A 21649-nucleotide genomic window follows, 5' to 3' on the forward strand; every position below is an offset into this window, starting at 1 on the left:
CTAATCTCTTTTTACCCTGGCAATAAGTTCTAGATTTGCCCCTAAGGTGAAACATCCCCTCCACATCTACACTGTCAAGTCCCTCAAGATTTCATATTTTTCAATACCTGGGCAACATTCAGGCCTGGGCCGATAAGTAGTGAGTACTTAGCCATGTAAATGCCAGGCAATGGCCATCTCCAGCAAGACAGAATTGAATTGTCTGTCCTTGACCTTCAATGATATTACTGTTCCTGAATGCCCTAACATTGTCAATCCGGGATTAGCATTGACCAGAAACTGAACTGGACCAGCCATACTAATACTATGGCTGCAAGTGCAAATCAGAGGCTAGGATTTCTGTCAAAACTAACTCCCTTCAATATATTCAGTAAACACTTAGCTTGTGTGTAAACAATTGGCTTATGTCTGAGAATGTTGAAGGATTGTGGCTCCTCCCACTCTGAATCTGGTGCTAGTTCCCATTTGTGCTGAATTTTATAGGGTGATCTCTTCAGTTCTGCTCCATCAAATGATCTTTCTGCCATAAAGAAATCGCAGCAACCGCATGAGCCTAAAACTGCAGCTACTGGATCAAAATCTGCTGCTCTGTTTGATAGTGATGACAAGGTAAGGAGGTTTAGAAATGCTTTGCGCACTTTTTAAGATTCTGTTTATTTCTGACAGCTTTCCTCACTCATCAGGGAGAAGCATTAAAATTCCTCCTCATATCACATCTGTTATTGAGACTGTCTACTTCCACATTGAATTTTCCCATCCTGTACCAACTGCTGCTGAAGCTTTCATTGTACTTTTGCCTCCTGAATCCTCCTCTCTCCAGTGTCTCTTTTGCTGTTCCCCAAATTTTTTCTGTCTTAACCCATTCACCCAGAGCTACTTCTAAAACCAATGTACCGATCATCAGACCACTTTTTCCAGCTGAGCAAAAGCTTTAGGGACAGCTATTCCCTGATGCATTAGCTCATGGCATTCCTTGACCAATCATTGTCGGCTTACTTGGTTTGGATTTAAACAAAAGGCTAGAGGTTAACTTTTTCTTGGTGTATCGTCCATGTCAATACCTCCAGCCAATTTGAATCCGTTTACCATATAATCAGCATAATCTTCTCATGCAGCATAAATAGTTATTCCCTTTGAAATGTTTTATTCTTGCAATTCTGTCCTGATGATCAAAAAACAAAAAGCTCTGGCAGTTTGCTTGTTTTTTTATTCAGTGATGTTTATGCCTTTTTTTATTTGCAGCTTCTTTAAAACTTTGATCCTCTAATTCCTTCACAGTTTCTCTCCGCAATTTCTCTAACTGCATTCTGGGTTGCTCTTCCAGCTCTGGTGTGATAAGCAGTCCCTGATCTCTCCAACATGTCAGATTTCTAAAGTTATTCTTGCCTTCGATGTAGTCTAGCATTGGTTGCCCATATCTAATTGCTTTTTGGACTGAGTAGTTGCCACACCATGTCAGAGAATGTTCAGAGTCAGCCTCAGTACTATGGGCCAGGGGTCACTTGTAGGCCAGTCTTGATAAGCATGCAGCATTTATTCTCTAAATGGCTTTCATGAGCCAGAAGAGTTTTACAACAAGCAGTGATAATGTCATGGTCTCTGTGACTGAAACTAGCTTTCAATTCCAGATTTAATTGAACTCAAATTCCACCAGGTACTCTGAGTCACTAGTCCAGTGATGTTATCACAATGCCACTGTTTTCCCATAAATCCACAATTACAACATTTAAAAGGCATCTGAATGGGTATATGATTTAGGAAGGATTTGAGCCATATGCTGGCAAATGGGACTCCGATTGGGATGTCTGGTCAGTGTAGATGAATTGGACCGAAGGGGCTGTCTCCATGCTGTGAGACTCGATGATTCTATTTCACACACGCATTCTGGAGTATCTCCCTGAACCTGTTCACCTGGTCATAGTGCTCACTTCCTCCTGCAGTCTCCAGCTCAAACTGTTATCATAGGCCAAGAGGCCTTCTTTGCTGTCTGATACTATCATGCCTGTGCCGCTTCTGTGCACTATTGAACTGCTTAACCTTTTCCCTCACCTTGTATGTTTTCCAATTTTCAGCAATAATCCAATTTCCTTTTCAAATATCATTATATCATCATCGTCGACCGTTTTGGGCAGTATTTCCAGAGTTTTATAATTTGCGACATTGAAAGCTATTTTTCCACTTTACAACTTTCTCCTAGATGTTTGCCAGTTACTTGAAATCTGTGTCCTCTGTGTACTGATTGCAATGAAAATTTTTCCCTAATAACTTTATCCAAGCTCCTCTGATTTCAAATAATACTCTCAAATCTCCTATTGACTCTCTGCTCTTTGGAGAACAATCCCAAGATCTCTTCTCTCTCCAAACAACTGAAGTCCTCCATCCTTGGTATGTTCCTGTAAGAATTTGAAACTCTTCAGTTGAACTTCCTCTGTTAAAGACAGTAATAATGCAAATTACTTTGGCCCCATTTCCATTTGTTTCAAGCACTAGTCCATCAAACAAAAGTAACCTGAAATCCTGGCCTATTCTAAATAGCTCAAACCTTTTTATGACCCTTCAATATCTATCTCACTTCACAAACCTCACGTCATCCTGTGCAAAACTACTGCTTCATTGTACATTTCCTTTTTGCAGGACGAATGGCAAAGTTTGGGACAACAAACCATTTCCGCCTCTCAGTCTGTGGGTGAGAAGAAACAAGAGGTGCCCAAGGCTGCTGCAACCTCAAGAGCACCAAAGAAGACCAGTCTGTTTGACTATCCTGAAGAGGGTGACTTATTTGGTGTGACTCAGAAGGAAAGGTAAGAGCTAAAGGAAAGCAGTATTCTGAAAGCATGCGAGGAGCTCCAGAAATGAGAGAAGTTACAGCTTGTGGAGATAGTGTTTTCTCAAGTGCAGAAAGAGAATTCTTAAAGGACTAAAACCAAAAGGAACCTTGTACAGACCAAGAAGCCATCTATAGTCATCTGATCTACTTGAGAAGCCATTGTGTTTATCCTTCTTTTCAATTTAAAGATCCAAGGCTACACAGAGGACATGCCACTGCTAGAACAAGCTAGGATCTGGCTCACTGGATGGAAAATACTTGGGAACAGACTTTATGGAGGATTACAGAAAGAGTTCCAAGCTTCATTGTGTGAAAGGTGCTTGGAGGGTGTGGTTTATAAACACTAAGTTAATTACAATAAAGGCACTATATAAACAACCTGAAGATAGAAGTATTAATGTTTTTTAATTCATTCATGGGACATGGGTGTTGCTGGCTAGCCAGTATTTATTGCCTATCCCTAGATACCTTTGGTGATGGTGAGTGGCCATCCTGAACTGCTTCACTCCATCTGCTGTAGGCTGACCCATAATCCCTTTGGGGAGGGGATTCCGAGTCACAGTAAATGAATGACAATATATTTCCAAGTCAGGATGGTGAGTAGCTTGGAGGGAATCTTGCTGGTGGCAGTTTTCCCACTTATCTGCTGCCCTTGTCCATCTAAATGGAAGTAGTCGTGGTTTGGAAGGTGATGTCTGGGCACTTTGGTGAATTTCTGCAGATCACCTTGAAGATGGTTCACACTGTTGCTACTGAGCATCGGTGGTGCAGGGAGTGAATGCTAGTGGATATGGACCTTGTTCTGGGTGGTATCAAGTTTCATGAATGTTGTTGGAGTTGGACCCATCCAAGGCAGTGGGGAATATTCCACCACACTCCTGACTTATGCCTTGTGGACAAGCTTTGGGAGTCAGGAAGTCAGTTACTCACCACAGTATTCCTTCCATCTGACCTGCTCTTGTAGCTACTGTTTGAGGTGAGACCAGTTGAGTTTCTGGTCAATGGTAATTGCAAGGAGTTTAATAGGGGATTCAGGATGATAACCATTGAATGTCAAAGGATAGTGGTTATATTGTCTCTCATTGGAGATGGTCATTGCCTGGTATTTTTGTGGTTTAAATGTTACTTGCCATTTTTCCAAGCCTGGATATTGTCCAGATCCTCTTGCATTTGAGGAGTTGAGAATTGTGGTGAACATTGTGCAGTCATCCCCACTTCTGATATTGTGACGGAGAGAAGATCATAAATGAAGCAACTGAAGACTGTTGGACCCAGTGCACTACCCTGACAACTCCTGCAGAGCTGAGATGACTGACCTCCAACAACCACAACCTTCTTCCTATGTATGACTCCAACTAGTGGAGAGTTTGTCCCCAATACCCATTGATTGCAGTTTTGCTAGGGCTCCCTTATGCCACACACCATCAGATGTGGGCTTGATATCGAGGGCTGTCTGTCTCACCGCACCCCTGGAATTCAGCTCTTTTGTCTGTTTTTGAACCAAGGCTGTTAATGAGGTCAATAGCTGAGTGGCTCTGGTGGAAATCAAATTAGGCTTGCTGAGCATGTGCTGCTTGATAGCACTGTCGATGATACCTTCTGTCATTTTCCTAATGGTTGAAAGTAGATTGATGGGATTGTAATTGGCCGGACTGGAGCTGTCTGCCTGTTTGTATAAAGGACATACTTGGGGAATTTTCCACATTGGGTAGATGCCAGTGTTGTAACTGCACTGGACTAGCTTGGCTGATGGAGCAGCGAGTTCTGGAATATAAGTCTTCAGTACTGTTGATGGACTGTTGCCTAGGCCCGTAGTCTTTGTAGTATCCAGTGCCTTCAACCATTTCTTAACATGTGGAGTGAATTAAATTAGCTGAACACTGGTACCTATGAGGTTGTGGACAACTGGAGGAAGCGAGATGGATCTGGCTGAAGATTACTGCATATGCTTCAGCTTTATCTTTTGCATTGATGGGTTCTTCCATCATTGAGGACGGGCATTTTTGTGGAACGATCTCTTCCGATGATAAGGTTTAATTGCCTTCCACCGTTCACGACTGCATGTGACAGAACTGTAGTGCTTAAATCTGATCTGTTGGTTATGGAGTCGCTTAGCTCTGTCTATCACTTGCTAGTTGTGCTGCTTGGCATACTTGTAGTCCTGCTTCAACAAGTTGACACTGCTGTTTTTTTTTAAAAAATGCCCGGTGCTACTTCTGGTAAGCCCTCCGGTACTCTCCACTGAATCAAGATTGATTCCCTGGCATGATGGTAATAGTTGAGCTGGGGATATGCTGGGCATATGTTGCAGATTGTGCTGGTGTACAATTCTGCTGATGGTCCACAGCACCTTTTATAGATGCCCAGTCTTGAGTTCCTAGATCGGTTTGAAATCTATCCCATTTAACACGTTGATAGTGCCACACAACACAATTGAGGTTATTCTCAATATGAATGCCGGACTTTGTCTCCTCAAGGACTGCAGTGGTTACTGTTTCAGATACTGTCATGGACAAATGCATCTGCAACTGGCAGATTAGTAAGGACGAGATCAAGCCTACTTTTCTCTTGATTCCCTCACCGCCTGCCACAGACCCAGTCTCGCAGCTTTTTAGGACCTGACCAGCTCAATCAGTAGCGCTGCTGCTGAGCTCTCTTGGTGAAGGGCATTGAAATCCTCTACCCAGAGTACATTTTGCACCTTTGCCACCATCAGTACTTCCTCCTAGTTGGTCAACATGGAGGACTATTGATTCATTCATGCAGGGGGGACAGTTTCCTGGCCTATGTTTAACCTGGAGCTATGAGTCTTTATGGGGTCCAGATCCTATGTTGAGGACTCCTTGTACAATTGGGATGGAGTTGCCCACTACCACTGTGTTCTGCAGCTGGGAGAGGACATATTTAGAGATGGTGATTCTGTAAGTATGTCTGTCAGGCAATTGCTTAACTAGTCTGTGAGACAGCTCTCCCAACTGTGGCATTAGCACCCCCCAGATGAGGAAGCAGGACTTCGCAGGGTCGGCAGGGCTGTTTCTACCATTGTCTTTTCCGGTGCCGAGGTTGATGCCAGGTGGTTCATCTGATCTCAGCCAGGTCAGGTAAGGATGGCAGATTCCCCCCCCCCCCCCCCCCCCCCCCCCCCAAAATATCTGTGAACCAACAATTGATGATGGTTTCATGGTCATCGGTAGATTCTTAATTCCAGATCTTTCTTTTATTGAATCCAAGTTCCACCATTTGCAGTGGTAAACATTAGCTGAGTTTCTGGATTAATAATCCATTGCTTTTCCCTATTAATTAACAAAATTGAACAAAACCCCATAATATGAGGACAGATATCCAAAATTTGGTCAGAGGTCACTTTTAAGAAGCATTTTGAAAGGATAAAAGAGCGGTGATTTACGTCTGTACAGGAGATGTGTATCTGATTTATTGTGGTATTTGCTCTGTGGTTATTTGGTGTGATGTAGGTGTCACCTGTAGGGCCAGCATTTGTTGTCCATCCCTAATTGCCCACAAACTGAATAAATAATCTTACATGTGTTATCATACAGAATGAAGCCATTCAGCACATTGTGTCTGCGCCAGCACTGTCTGAGCATTGTGACTTGGTGCAAGACTCCTGCCTTTTTCCCCATATACCCTTGTGTAATAATTCAGGAAACCCAATTGGTACAGTTCCATCTTCTCCAATCTATTCTTGTAGCTGAAGTTTCTCATATTTCCCCCAGAATGACTCTTTACAGATGATATTAAATTGTCAACTCAGTTAAGCCTAAGATGATAAATTTTAGGTTTTTCAAGAGAACATCAGTGATCTGTCAGGTTGCATTCAGACAGAGTGCTTGTTCATTCTGCATCTTGGGAAGTTATCTTCAAGTGTAACATTAAACAAGCCACATTGCAAATTATAACTGCAGACTTCAGGAAATATTGATGTGAATAGGTCAAATTAACCCATTGTTGTTTACAAGTATTCAGCATGTAAAAGTTATTTTACAGCCTACTCATTGAGCTCATTTGTCTGTACCTCCATTTCACAAACTAGGTTTTTAAATGAGACATGGGTATAAAATGTTGAAAATGCATGTCCATTTTAATGTTGAAAGGTGCATTATTATCACTTCCACAGTCCTCCATTGTCCTCGGTTTTAATCCCCTTCTCTTAATCTGTGTTCCTGAGGTTGTGGTGAGAAAGTGTAACCTGAGATTTTGAATGCATTAAATAGTTATTTTCTTTAATCTTTGATCAATTAAGAGTCATTCACACAGTTGTAGGTTTAAATTCACAATTAGGCTAGACTAGCTAAGGATGGCATCTATTTTTCTCTAAATAGATATCAGTAATCATGGTTTTTTTTTACAATATTGATTTCATGGTCACCATTACATTACTAAAAGTAACCTTTTGTGTCCAGATTAATTAATTAATTAATTAAGTATTTTACCTAGGTGCCTCAATTAGTAGTGCAGTGACATTTCTGTTAAGCCAACATTTCTCAGCTTCTCAGCCCATTGTCAATTGCAAGTTTCTATATATTTTCAGTATGTTGTAATCTCTCTCGTCTTTTCTGTCTAGTCAGAAGAAATCCCATAAAGTGTCCCTTTTGTTTGAAGATGATGATGAAGGTGATCTGTTTGCATCTAAACCAGCAGCTAACAAACCACCTCCTTCTCAGGTATTGAGATTGAAGTTGTTAATGATGTCATTGGTAGCAAAATACTATCTTTGCATTCCTGTTCACTAACAATTTTTAAAACAAAAAAAATCTGCTCACTGTTGCTTTTTTGTGAAGCTGAAATGTATAGACCATGAGAGTCAGAGTTCTTGTAAACCTCCTGGAGGTGACTTCCAGATGAGTGGGAAGACAAAACAACTTAATGCTAGAAAAGCATTGTCAAGTGCACACATGTAAATGTTAGAGAAGAGCAGGAATGGGATCTGTGCTGCCTTCTTGCCACAATTTCTCTGCGCTACAATAGTGAATACACTTCAAACAGTAATTAATTGGCTGGGAGAAAATTTTGGGACATCATGTGGTGCACATGATTCCACAGAAATATGTTTTCCTCTCTTTGTATTGAGTAGTCTATAGTATTCAGTGCTGAAAATGTGTTGCTGGAAAAGCGCAGCAGGTCAGGCAGCATCCAGGGAACAGGAGAATCGACGTTTCGGGCATAAGCCCTTCAGGATTCCTGAAGAAGGGCTTATGCCCGAAACGTCGATTCTCCTGTTCCCTGGATGCTGCCTGACCTGCTGCGCTTTTCCAGCAACACATTTTCAGCTCTGATCTCCAGCATCTGCAGACCTCACTTTCTCCTATAGTATTCAGTGCCCAGGTTTATACAGAAGGAATGAGCCTTTGGAAATACAGCATCTTCAACAGAATATAAATGTTTCAAGGAGCTTCACTGGAGTGTTTTCAAAGATAACCTGCCACGTAAGGCACTTTGGCTATGAAGGTGTGTTTTAAGTTGTGACACAAAGGAGCAGAGGTTTCGGGAGGTATTCTAGAGACAGCCAATGATGCAGGGACAGAAACCAAATGCACAAGAGGTGAGAATTGAAAGAGTGCAGGGATCTGAGGATTGTAAAGCTGGAGGAGATTAGAGGTAGGTGGGGGTCAGAGTTGCATGCATTACTCCAATAGTAGCATGATCGATTGTAAGTAAACCAATGACAGTTTTAAACAGTTCGGGAATCATTGTCGGTCAGTGGACATTACTGGGATTTGATACAATTTCAGATATTGTGGATGAGGTAGTGATTCCTGTGTACAGTGTGCTTGGTTCTGGACAATGATTTTCTCGTGGAGCTTGAGTACTTGGCTATTTCACGAGTATACAAATTAGGAGAAGAAATATACCAGACCCCTCAAGCTTGTCCCATCATTCAATGGTTGTTAATTTTTGTTTTTACAGAAGCCTTCCCCTCCGCAGAGCTCACCCCTCTTTGGTGAAATTGAGAGCAATCACTCTGTCACAGAGTTTGATGGGAAGAGACAAGTGGAACAGGGAGCTGGTGGCAAACCAGTGTCAGTGGGAACAACACACCTATTTGCTGGGTCTGATATTCTTGAGCAAAGTGACACAAAGGTGGTATGTCAAAGACAAAAGAATTTTTTCTTTTCTGTAGATAGCTTTATTGATGTGAGCATCACTGGTATGGCAGGTATTTATTGTACAACAGTTAATTACCTATAAACTGCTAGCATTCACCAGTTCTCAGTTGGTAATGCTTTTGTTTAGAAGTCATGATTTTAAGTCCCACTCTGGGACTTCAACATAAAAATAAAGTTGATGTTCCAGTGCTGTACTCAGTGCTGCATTGTCTGAGGAACTGGCTTTTGGATCAGATGTTAAACCAAAGCCCTGTCTATCCTCTTGGATGGATATGTAAGATCCGTAGCACCCTCTTGAGGAAGACCAGAGGAAGTATCCCCTGAGCCCTGGCCAGTCAACATCACAAAAATAAAGGATAATCCAGTCATTATCAAATTGCTGTTGGTGGAATCATAAGTCTATGTTGGTGACCTGTTTTCTGTGTTAGAACAGTGACTAGTCTTCCAGAGTGCTTCACTGGTTATAAAATGCTGTAGGACACCTGGTACTCATGAGCAGCACGATATGAATGAAGTTTCAGATGCTAGAAGAGTGGTGTATTTCCTTCCCTGTAAAACATAATCATAGAGGTGTACAACATGGAAGTGGACCCTTCAGTTCAACTCGTCCATGCCAACCAGATATTCTTAATAGATCTAGTTCCATTTGGCCCATATTCCTGTAAACCCTTCTTATTCATATACCCATCAAGATACCTTTTAAATGTTGCAATTGTACCAGCATCCACCACTTCCTCTGGCAGCTCATTCCATACACGCACCACCCTCTGCATGAAAAGTTGCCCCTTGGGTCCCTTATAAATGTTTTCCTGTCTCACGTTAAACCTATGCCCTCTAGTTTTGGACTCCCCCACCCGGGGGAAAAAGTTTTGTCTATTTACCCTGTCCATGCCCCTTATGATTTTATAGATCTCTATTAAGTCACCCCTCAGCTTTTGACGCTCCAGGGAAATTAGGCCCAGTCTATTCAGCCTCTCCCTATAGCTGAAACTCTGCAACATTGGCAACATTCTTGTCAATCCTTTTTGAATCCTTTCAAGTTACACAACATCTTTCCTAGAGCAAGGAGATCAGAATTGAACACAGTATTCCAATAGTGCCCTCCCCAGTGCCCTGTACAGCCACAACATGATCTCTGAACTGTTATACTCCACGCGCTGACCAGTAAAGGCAAGCATACCAATTACTGCGTTCACTACCTTATCTACCTGCAACTCCACTTTCAAGGAACTATGAACCTGCACTCAGCAACACTCGCCAGGACCTTACCATTAAGTGTATAAGTCATGTCCTGATTTACCGTTCCCAAATGCAGCACACCACGTTTATCTAAATTAAACTCCAGCTGCCTCTCCGCGGCCCATTGGCCCATCTGATCAAGATCTATTATACTCTGAGGTAACCGTCTTCATTGTCCATGACACCTCCAATTTTAGTGTCATTTGCAAACTTGCTAACTATACCTCCTATGTTCACGTCCAAATAATTTATGTAAATGACTAAAAGCAGTGGACCCAGCAGTATTGTGGCACACTGCTGGTCACAGGCCTCAAGTCTGAAAAGCAACCCTCCACCACCCTGTGTCTTCTATCTTCAAGCCAGTTCTGTATCCAAATAGCTCATCCAAATCTTCTTCTCTCCCATGTGATCTAACCTTGCTAACCAGTCTACCATGAGGAACCTTGTTGAACACCTTACTGAAGTCCATAAATCAAGTCTACAACTCTGCCCTTATCAATCCTCTTTGTTATTTCTTCAAAATCTTAATGAAGTTAGTGAGACAAGATTTCCCACGCACAAAGCCACGTTGACTACCCCTAATTAGTCCTTGCCTTTCCAAATACATGGAAACCTGAGGACAGGATTTACCTCCAACAACTTGCCCACCTCCAATGTCAGGCTTACCAGTCTATAGTTCCCTAGCTTTTCCTTACCACCTTTTTTAAATAGTGGCACCACGTTAGCCAACCTCCAGATGGCACCTTCCCTGTGGCTATTGATGATACAAATATCTCCGTAAGGGCCCAGCAATATCCTGTCTAGCTGCCCACAGAGTTCTAGGTTCACCTGATCAGGTCCCAGGATTTATGGACCTTTTTGTGTTTTAAGATGTCCGGCACAGCCGCCTCTGTAATATGAACATTTTTCAAAATGTCATTATTTGTTTTCCCCACTCTTGCAATATTGAGCCAGTTTCATTTTTACTAATTGTTCAACTGGGCAACTGTTGCTACAAATGCAGGTGTGAATACAAGTAGCCTAATCGAACTGAGAGCATAGTCATTTGGAATCATTTGGATGGAAAAGCACATGATTCTATTCGAATCCGCAAACCTGAAACTGCTCAGGTCCCTTGACTCTCATTACTTGCATTGAGTTGTGACTGAGTTCTCAGCATTCTGTACTGTGAATATTTGAAATTAGGGAGTCAAGGTTGGGAGCAGTCAGATACGGGGAGGAAAGGGATACTGCTTTGCTCACTGTCACTCAAGGGTGAAATGGGCTAGATTAGAAAGGCAAATTATGTAGACTTTTTTTTATAGACTTTTCAATACAGATGCAAAGCTTAAATCCAGCACCCTTTGGGACAAGGCCACGCTGGATTTGTGTTATCTCCACATTCCGGTCAAAAGAGCATCAAGGCCCTGTGTAGTTCGGGTCAAGCTAGTTAGGTGGGTTCATGGAGCACAGGATAGAATGTAAATTAGCATCTTGGATTTTAAGGATCTTGCCATTAACAAAAGGTGAGTGGAAAAAATCACATTGTCTTTGTCCTTATGTTTTCAGCTGGTCTCTGAGGCTGTCGTTGCCCAGGAATGTGATGATCTAGCCAAACCGAGTGTTGCTGGTTTGCTGGGAGAATTACACAGCAATTTGAACTCTGTTGTGAGCCTGTTTGATGAAGACGAAGATGAGAATCTGGAGGATGTGCACAACCAGTGTAAGCTCATGAAAAATGAAAAGGTAAACAGCAGAGTGGAAGTCTTCTTGACACTTGGCACTTAACAAGCAGCCACTTGAATCAATTTCTTCTCCTTCAGCTTCCTGAGGGTGGTGTTAGCACCAGGGTGTTCCAGGATGAGGAGCTGCTATTCAGTCAACAGCAACAGAAAGACAATGACCCTGATGTCGATCTCTTTGCAGATGCTTTAAAATCAGAGGTTAGTTCTAGGCTTACTCTGCTCGTTATTTGTGTATTTCTATGTCAATTATGACAGCCTCTAGCCACCAGTTCACTCATCCAGCTATTTAAACAGTCAGCTTTGAAAACCTGAAACTCTGTCTTAAAATGATGCAAATAAAATCTCTGTTGATACCTCCTGACCCCGAGATTCTATTGCAGGTTAAAACGCTGGGTAAAAAGCCCCCCGTTAGCCCTCCGCCCACAGAACAGGCGAGGCTCCCAGAGCTTCCAAGCAGTGATCTTTTTGACGGAACTGATGACCTATTCAGCACTTCAAAGGTAATAAAAAACATAGCTGCTGGAAATCTCCAACTTATCACTGACCGTAGTTAGCGAAGTGAGTAAAAATCTGTAATTGGAGCAAAAGGATGAATTCTTTTAGATGCAACAAAATTCTTTTCAGTTGTATTCCGATCCAGCTACTCGCTTTAATCAGCTTTTGAAAACTGATGTTTTGCTCTGTCACTGCAAAATGGATAATTATCTAACTTGTGCAATCAGAATAAAATAAGTTCAATAGCCCTGGTGTTAACTTTCACTGATGGCAGTGTGTGTCACATGTTAGTGCACAGCACAGTCCTGTCCAGATTCCGCTCTAATCAGGCTGTTGGGAAGAAAGCCAGTCTGAGTTATGGATGACTGAGTACCATTGGGTTTTTTTCAGTGTTAGGTGGAAAGTTTAAAACTGTGCATCCTGTCATGTGAGTCCACTTAAACAGCAAAGAGTTAAAGACTGCATGTTTAAATTTCTGCAAGTCACCAGCTTTAATGCTAACACTTACTTACTTTTTAATTTCTATGCCAAGCCACGGTCTGTAAAAGTGCCTTCAACCAAAGACAGTATTTTTGGAGACGGTGTAGATGCGGATCTCTTCAGGACTGTTCCGAAGAAGCCGTCTGTGACACAAACGGTAATTCTTGACTTTTGCAAACGTATAAAAGGAGGGTTTTTCTATAAGGCTACCACTTACTCGCATGACTAGGCAGCCACCTGCACTAAGAAACCAACCTGTAACTGTACCATGTACCAAGAGGAGCTGCGGGATATAGGCTGTGGAAGGTGATCAAACTGTGCTATTTCATGGGGAGAATGTCCTCGTCTCCTGAGGCAATCATGCAAATTTCGAGAGACCGATAACCCAGTGATCGATCTGTTAGCCTCAGCCAGCCATGTGAAAAGTGATGGCAAAGGGCACCTGTAATGACTCCTTTTTTCCCTTTGTTTGAAAGAAGCCAAAGTTTAAGGGAACAGGAATGTCGTGGGGTGCCTCCACCAAAACCAGTGAGCATCCTAAGGAAGCATGTGATGAAGTTCTGGAAAAACAGAGACCAGGAGATAAGGAAGTAAGGAAGAATTATGTTTCTTTAAGTTTTGAGCCCAGACAGTGTATCACTTCTGTTTCCGTTTGAAGCAACATAAATGTTTTGCATTAGCGGTCATTCCTGGTGCTTTCGATTTACACTTCCATGCAGCACGCAACCAACTCTGCAAATTGTAAGAGTAGCATAAGAGAGAAATAAGAAGTTTGAACAGGAGTAGAGAATTCAGTTCTTTGAGCCTGCCGCAGTATGATCATGGTAGATCCTTTATCTCAGACCATAATTCCTGATTTCTCGTCGCATCTTTTGATTCCTTTAATATTTAAAAACTTCAGTTCCTTTCTTGAATATATTCAGCTACCCAGCCTCCATAGTAGAGAATTCCACAGGTGAACCACCCTCTGAAGGAAGAAATGCCTCCTTGTCTCAGTGGCAACATTTGTGTTGAAATCTGCACGCAGCCTAATACCTCTACTATCCTGAAACACAGTGGCATCAGATGCCACCACCTCGAAGTTCCCCTTAAAGTGCGTACCATTTTGACTCAGAACTATATTGCTGTAACTTCAGTCACTGAATCAAAAATCTGGAAGTCCTTTCCTAACAGTGCTGCAGGTGCACCGATGACTAGCAGTTCGGGATGATGACTCACCACCATCTTCTCGAGGGGTGTTAGGGTGAGCAACAGATGCTGGCTTTGGGACAGATGCTCTCAATCTACAAAATAAATTTTAAATAACTCAGTTCATTATCTTGCCATTATTAATGGACTTTGCTTGCTCTTTAAAATGGTCATTTTACTGCTTGCATTTGCAAGATGACAGCTGAAGACATTGCCTAGATTATAATATTGAGCAGGTCAGCTTTCCCCTGCTTATTGCCTATTTCCCACAATTTTTCCCCTTTCAAATCTTAATTACCACCTCCAAGAACTGGTTGCCTCATTATAGTAAGGATGTGGAAGCTTTAGAGAGGGCGCAGAGGAGATTTACCAGGATGCTGCTTGGACTGACGGGCATGTCTTATGAAGAAAAGTGGAGAAGGCTTGGGCTTTTTTCATTGGAGCGAAGAAGGGTGAGAAGTGACTTGACAGAGGTTTACAGGATTTTGAGAGGCATAGGTAGAGTGAATAGCTGGAGACTTTCCCATGGCAGAAATGTCTTATCACAAGGGGGCATAATTTTAAGGTGGTTGGTGGAAGGTTTTATGGTAATGTCAGAGGTGGTGGGTGCGTGAAATGGTGGTCAAGTCAATTACATTGCGGAGATTTAAGCGACTCTCGGATAGGCACCTGGAAGTTAGTACAATGAAGGGTATGTAGATTAGTCTGATCTTAGAGTAGGATAAAAGGCTGGCACAACATCGGGGGTCAAAGGGCCTGTACTGTGCTGTACTGTTCTAGTTCATGGTAAATGACCTTGGCGTTGCCGGGGCAAGGCTGTGATCACAAAGGTATTAATATATAATTATTTAGTGCATTACAGTGGTATTGAACATTTTAATCACCTTACACTTATGACCAGTATTTAATGTTCACTGCTGAAACTGACTGACCTTTCCTGCTTCTGCCCCATCCATCCACAGCGACTCACCGCCAACACAGGTCCCATTAAAACAAAAGGGCCTTCCTCTCGGATTGGAAAACTCCAAGTAACTGTTTTGTAATTTTATTTCTGAATTAATAAAATTCTTGTTTTTCACTTTCACACCTCCTGCTGTTATGCAACTTTGGAAATCTGCCCTCTGCATGGTGTCCTGTGATGCTGTGCCACATCAAACAGGATACTCTCCTCAGCTGCGTTCTATCTGCTGTCACTGTTTGTATCAGCAGCTCACAACTGTCAAGTCAAGGAAAGTTGTGTCAAGGAAGGGACTGAAAATATAAAATTTGAAATTTCTTTTGAGAATTAATCATACTGGTCCACCAACTTCTAGAAAACAAATTGCATTTATTTCACCATGATCACGAGATTTTTTTTTAAACAGTGCTTTACAGCCGCAGGTTGCTTTGAACTGCTGTCACTGGTGTAATATAGGACCAACAACAGCCCAAAGTCTGTAAAACTGGCCAGATAATCTGCTGCTGAGCAATAAATATTGGCCACTATATTAGTGAGAACTCCACTGTCTTCAAAATATTGCCGCGTGATCTTTCACACTCACCCTCAGTTTAAAACCTCATTGGTCAGCAACCATACTGTGGCAGGGTGCAGTGATTCCTCAGTCCTAAACTAGGTGTCACTAGATTTTTTGCAGTTGAGTCCTGGAGTGGGACTCAAATCAGGAGTATTTAAGCTCTGAGGTACTCTGTGCCGTGGCTAACTCCCTACAACTGTGGACATTGGAAATTGTGGGATTTTTAAAAACTTGTGGCCCTTCCAAAGTATTGGGATGCCATTTTATGTTTGCTCTGAAATCTTGCTCAGGATGGTGTGAGGGTGTTGGGTGTTCCAGCCAAGACTGATCTCATTCTCACCCAGGCACTTTCTGGTGTTTGAGGGCATCTATTGATTTACTTTCCCATCTTTCTTATTGCAGGGGCATTAAAACTAATTGCAGCACTTGAATTGCCACAGAAATAAAATCCATCTATCTCATTATAATTAGGAATTAGGTGAAGGGACGTCTTATCTATGTGGCTTAAACTTGATGCCCTGACCAACTGGAGAGTATGGCATAGAATCTGGCACTCTGTTAACTTTGTGGTTTTTTTTACCCTTGAGCAGCCATTGTTTAGCATTGATTATGACGAGGAAACAGGTTGAAGATGGATTATTAGTGAAATGCAGAGTCTGTAAATAGCAGAGATATATTGTACCTAGTCAGATTGTGGCTTGACAGTTTGAGTATTACTTTGCTTCTCTTCTGCAGCCTATTGTTTTTACGTTAATGTTCCATCAGCTTATAAAAAGAAGCAGCAAACACTGAATTTTGTAAAATCCTTCCTGGTTCGATATAACTGCATGCTTCAGTGTTGGGAGGACCATCTTTGAAAGCAGTTCTTTGAAGAACAGTTGTTGAATATTAAACAACTGTCAAATCTTCATTGCTTAAAAACTAACAACACTTCAACTTTCACATATACAACGGTAGCTATATGCACAAGCTTCTCTTATTTCCACTTACTTGCCTTTCTATTTTGACTCTGTTCTGTAACTTCATGTCCGTTAATGTCTCATATCCTCTATTTATCTCTCTCCTAGGCAAGCCTGGCAATTAACCCAGCCAGCCTCCTACCTGGAGCTGCACCTAAGATAGCTGTTGTTCCATCTGGATCAACAACCCCACCTTCTTCACCTGATTCCTCTTTGAGAGCAGCCACACCTTCAGCATCAGGATCAGTTGCAGGCGAGGGCATCTCTGCGAGTTTGGACCAACCAGTACAAGTGGACGTTTTGCCCAGTGTTAATAAGGTAAGATGTAGCAAAAGTTGAACATTTTAGTTAAACTGTGATTTTGCATTGTAATTTTAAATTTCCTCCCCATGGGTTTAATAGCGAACTTAAATTGTAACTTTGTTATATACTGAAGTAGGAGCCAAGACTTGAACACAATAAAGAACAAAGATTTGTTCAGTCGTGTTTGGCAGCTTTCTGAAATACGTTTGAATACCTGAAGCGCTAATATAAAACTGAACAATGCTTTATTATAATCCAGTTTCTCTCTAAATTTTAATTACATTTAAACCAACGGGGTTAACAAAACAAAAGCCATACAGCTGCCAGCATTTGTTCTTTAACAATTAGATGAGTTTGGTCATTAAACCTAAAACAAGATCACATTTGGTTTGCTGTCTTTAGAGCACTGTTCAATTCTAGACACCAGACCTTAGGAAGGACATATTGTCATGGAGACAAGGAAGTCTGTTGTGCTTAATTGGTCTGGCCTCCACATAACTCCAGACCCGCAGCAATGCAGTTGACTCTTAACTGTCCTGCTAAAATGCTTAAGCATGCATTCGTTCAAGTGGCAATTAGGGACGGGCAGTAAGTGCTGACTCAACTAATGGTGCCCAGTGAAATGAACAAAAGTACAATACAGATTTACCAGAATGATACCTGAGCTAAAAGGATTGAATTATGAGGACAGGTTGTGTAGACTAAGCATATATTCCTTTAAATGTAGAATTGCTTTACAGCCAATTAATCACTTCAAAATTCAGACAGTTGTAATGTAGCAAAGGTGGCAGTCAAGTTTCACACAGCAAGTTCCCAGGAATACCAATCTGATGAAGCATAGCTAATGCTTTTGTAATTTTACTTTGGAGGTGAATATTAGCCAGGATACCAGTTTTTATCCCCTGTTCTTCAGCATAGTAATCATGGGATCTATAAGAGGGATGACAAGGTCTCTGTTTAGAGTCACAGAGATGTACATGGAAACAGATTTGTCCATGCTGACCAGATATCCTAAATTAATCTAGTCCCATTTGCCAGCACTTGACCCAAATCCCCCTCAACTCTTCCTATTCATATATCCATCCAGATGCCTTTTAAATATTGTCATTGTTACCAGCCTCCACCACTTCGTCTGGCAGCTCATTCCATATACCCACCACCCACTCTGGGAAGATGTTGCCCGTTGGGTCCCTTTTAAATCTTTCCCCTCTCACTCTAAACCTATGCGCTCTAGTTCTGGAGTCCAACCTTGCTCAAATCCTCCAACCTTGGTAACATCCTTGTAAATCTTTTCTGAACCCTTATCCTTTCGATACAAGGGAGACCAGAATTCCAAAAGGGGTCTAACCAATGTCCTGTACAGCTGCAACATGACCTCCCAACTCGTGTACTCTCTGCACTGACCAATAAAGGAAAGCATACCAAACACCGCCTTCACTATCCTGTCTATCTGCAACTCCACTTTCAAGGAACTATGAACCTGCATTCCAAGGTCTCTTGTTCAGCAACATTCCCCAGGACCCCACCAATTAAGTGCTAGTCCTGTTCTCATTTGCCTTTCCAAAATGCAAAACCTCATTTATCTAGATTAAACTCAATCTGCCACCCTCAGCCCATTGGCCCATCTGATCAAGGTCCCATTGTACTCTGAGATAACCTTCGCTGTCCACTATGTCTCCAATTTTGATATCACCTGCAAACTTACTAACTATATCTTCTATGTTCGCATCCAAATAATTTATATAAATTAATATTTCATTGAGTGGCGATAGTGACAGGAAGCACTCAATTGTGCATTGAGTATCAACCTAGATGTTGATGGGTGATCTGTTTGAAGTGTTGCAGATGATTTAAAGGCATTGGTAGAATCAGTAGCATGCAAAGTGTTGCGAGAAGTGGAGTTGTGTGGGCTGGGAGAATGATGGGAGATGGAGCCTTCTGAACTAAGGGCTGTGATAGGTATCTTGCAACGCCTCTTTTAGCAATATTTACCAAGTCATTTGTTATTTACCTCTAGAGCCGTGCAAGAGTAGGGCAGAAACGTCGACCTCCGACCAGGGTGGCACGGAGACTGGCAGCTCAGCAATCCAATGAGAGAGAAGATTTGGACCAGAGAACTGAAGTTGATGGCGTTCTTTTGGAAGCAAATGGTATTGCAGACATTTCACCAACAGTCATCGTCCAAAAGCCACATTTGGCCAAGACACCAACTTCACAGCAACCCAGTAGTGATGCTAGTCCTCCCACTGCCACCTCCACAAAACTGCCAGTACGCTCTTCGAGAGATCTGTTTGATTCAGGTGATCTGTTCAAACCAAATGTGACACAGGAGTCAACTCCTGCAGTCAGGACACTGGAGGGCTTGTTACCCAAGGAGGACCCAGTCCAATCAATCTTCGCACCAAGCGAGGATGACCTTTTCCAATCCAGTAAACGGACTGTAAAGAAACCCAAACCAGTGGCATTTCTTCAGGAGGAAGATGATCTTTTTGGTACGCCAAAATTAGGGAAAACTAAACACTCAGCTCAGGAGAATTCAAAAACACCAGATATCTTTGAGGTAATGTTTTTCCTGATTTGGAAAATAGATGACTAGCGAAACCTTGTATTCAGCCTTGTATGAAGTTAGAAATGCCAGATGGTGCTGTCTCTATTAAGTTTTATTACCCATTTTCTTTTTTGAAAAGTGATAAATCGAGTTGCTCACAAGTCCTGAAGGGCTAGTTCCTGCTTTGTTTCAGCCAAGTGTCAATTTCTTTTGTTTAGATTCTGGGTGGCACATTGCCAGTTCTTCCATAGGAGCTGAACTCTGCCCTTGGTCTTTTCCACAGTTTTCCTTAACCTCCAAATGTGGAGTGTTGAACAATGACCATGGCTAAACCTAATGATCATACTCTCTCATCAAGTCCACACCCCCCACCAACCCAACCTCCACTCCTGGCACCTTCCCCTGCAACTACAAGAAATGCAAAACTTGCGCTCACACCTCCCTCCAAGGCCCCAATGGATCCTTCCATATCCGTCGCAAATTCACCTGCACCTCCACACACATCATTTACTGGAGCCGTTGCACCCGATGTGGTCTCCTCTACATTGGAGAGACAGGCCGCCTACTTGCTGAACGTTTCAGGGAACACCTCTGGGACACCAGCACCAACCAACCCAACTGCCCCGTGGCTGAACATTTTAACTCCCCATCCCACTTTGCCAAGGACATGCAGGTCCTTCGCCGCCTCCATCGCCAGACCCTGACCACATGACGCCTGGAGGAGGAGCGCCTCATCTTCTGCCTAGGAACCCTCCAGCCACACGGGATGAATGTAGATTTCTCCAGCTTCCTCATTTCCCCTCCCCCACCTTATCTCAGTCCCAACCCCCAGATTCAGCACTGCCCTTTTGACCTGCAATCTTCTTCCTGATCTCTCCGCCCCCCCACCCCTTCTCCCAGCCTATCATCCTCACCCTCACCTCCTTCCACCTATCTTATTCACAGCGCCCCTCTCCCCCTATCTTTTATCTCAGCCCGCTTGGCACACCAGCCTCATTCCTGAAGAAGGGCTTAGGCACGAAACGTCGATTCTCCTGTTCCTCGGATGCTGCCTGACTTGCTGTGTTTTTCCAGCACCACGTTTTTCAACTCTGGTCTCCAGCATCTGCAGTCCTCACTTTGTTCATGTACCTGTAACCAGGCTATGTGCCCTGGTCATGCCTTTGTAGTGGGATTCATAGTAATTTTGGGAGTGACTCCTTATATGTTTGAATATTATAATTCTGGGTTTCACCAGACAACTAGTTGGTGAATGTGTGTGTGTGTCCTATAGAGAGCTGCCTCTTGGGTCAAAATTGGTCTGAATGCTTTCAATATTTTGCACTGAGTAAGGGAGCTGAGTCCAGGTAATGCTACCTACTTTTTTAAATAAGTCTTTCAAATAATTACCTCCTGAACTGATACTTTACCAGGATGATTTGTTTTCCACGGAATCTGTTACATTGACCAAGAAAAGTAATGAGGGAATTGCGAGCATCGACCTCTTCAGTGATCACGTAGACATATTCGCTGACTTAAAAGTCACTCCGAAGGAGAAGAAGAGCCGAAAGAAAGTAGAAACAAAGTCTATATTTGATGATGATATGGGTACGTAAATCCAAGATTGGAAATGGTGAAATTCTCGCCTTACAACACTTCATCTTTCCTCTTCTTTCTTTTAAACTCTTTAAATCCCGAATCCTCTGACCAAAGTTTTGGTCACTTGTTCTAATACCTCTCTGTGTGTTTCTGTGTATATTTTGTTTAAGAATGACACGGGAAAACTACTTTAGGATGTAGGCGACACGGTGGCTCAGTGGTTAGCACTGCTGCCTCAGTGCCAGGGAGTCCGGTTTGATTCCAACCGTGGGCGACTGTGTGGAGTTTGTAAATTCTTCCTGTGTCTGTGTGGGTTTCCTCCGGGCGCTCCAGCTCCTCCCACAGTCCAAAGTGCAAGTTAGAGAATTGCCCAAGCTAAATTGCCCACGGTGTAGGGGTGTGTGTAGGTTGGGTGCATTCGTCAGGAGAAATGTAGAGTAATAGTGTAGGGGAATAGGTCTGGGTGGGATACTCTTCGGAGAGTCAGTGTGGACTACTTGGGTCAAATGGCCTGTTTCCATGCTGTGAGGATTATGATTCTTTAGGATTTTCTGTTATTATTAAAGGTGTTAGAATGATTGTGGCCCAGAACGATTGGCCCATCTCAGGTGCGACAAGCCAATAAGTCCAATTAACCCTGGTCCCCATTTCTTTTCTCCTGTTGTGCTT

The 21649-nt window shown here is 42.5% G+C and overlaps 1 protein-coding gene across 9 annotated transcripts in view; it reads left to right on the plus strand.

The window, feature by feature from the left end:
• Nucleotides 1-21649, plus strand: part of washc2c (WASH complex subunit 2C) — a 60489-nt gene that overhangs the window by 34285 nt on the left and 4555 nt on the right. For 6 of the 9 annotated variants that reach the window (XM_087982442.1, XM_087982441.1, XM_087982443.1 and 3 more), the window contains 13 exons: nucleotides 484-609; nucleotides 2635-2801; nucleotides 7410-7509; nucleotides 8753-8929; nucleotides 11740-11916; nucleotides 11994-12113; nucleotides 12296-12415; nucleotides 12943-13047; nucleotides 13367-13480; nucleotides 15041-15106; nucleotides 16660-16869; nucleotides 18872-19414; nucleotides 20815-20989. In XM_087982442.1, coding sequence (XP_087838568.1) covers nucleotides 484-609; nucleotides 2635-2801; nucleotides 7410-7509; nucleotides 8753-8929; nucleotides 11740-11916; nucleotides 11994-12113; nucleotides 12296-12415; nucleotides 12943-13047; nucleotides 13367-13480; nucleotides 15041-15106; nucleotides 16660-16869; nucleotides 18872-19414; nucleotides 20815-20989 — 2200 coding nt within the window. The remainder of the gene's footprint in view (nucleotides 1-483; nucleotides 610-2634; nucleotides 2802-7409; nucleotides 7510-8752; nucleotides 8930-11739; nucleotides 11917-11993; nucleotides 12114-12295; nucleotides 12416-12942; nucleotides 13048-13366; nucleotides 13481-15040; nucleotides 15107-16659; nucleotides 16870-18871; nucleotides 19415-20814; nucleotides 20990-21649) is intronic. The other 3 variants (XM_087982451.1, XM_087982447.1, XM_087982450.1) reach the window with 3 other exon arrangements.

This window comes from Chiloscyllium plagiosum, unplaced genomic scaffold, assembly GCF_037043375.1.
Source record: "Chiloscyllium plagiosum isolate Xiang-an unplaced genomic scaffold, Cpla_swu_hap1 HiC_scaffold_43, whole genome shotgun sequence".
NCBI classification, from domain to species: Eukaryota; Metazoa; Chordata; class Chondrichthyes; order Orectolobiformes; family Hemiscylliidae; genus Chiloscyllium; species Chiloscyllium plagiosum.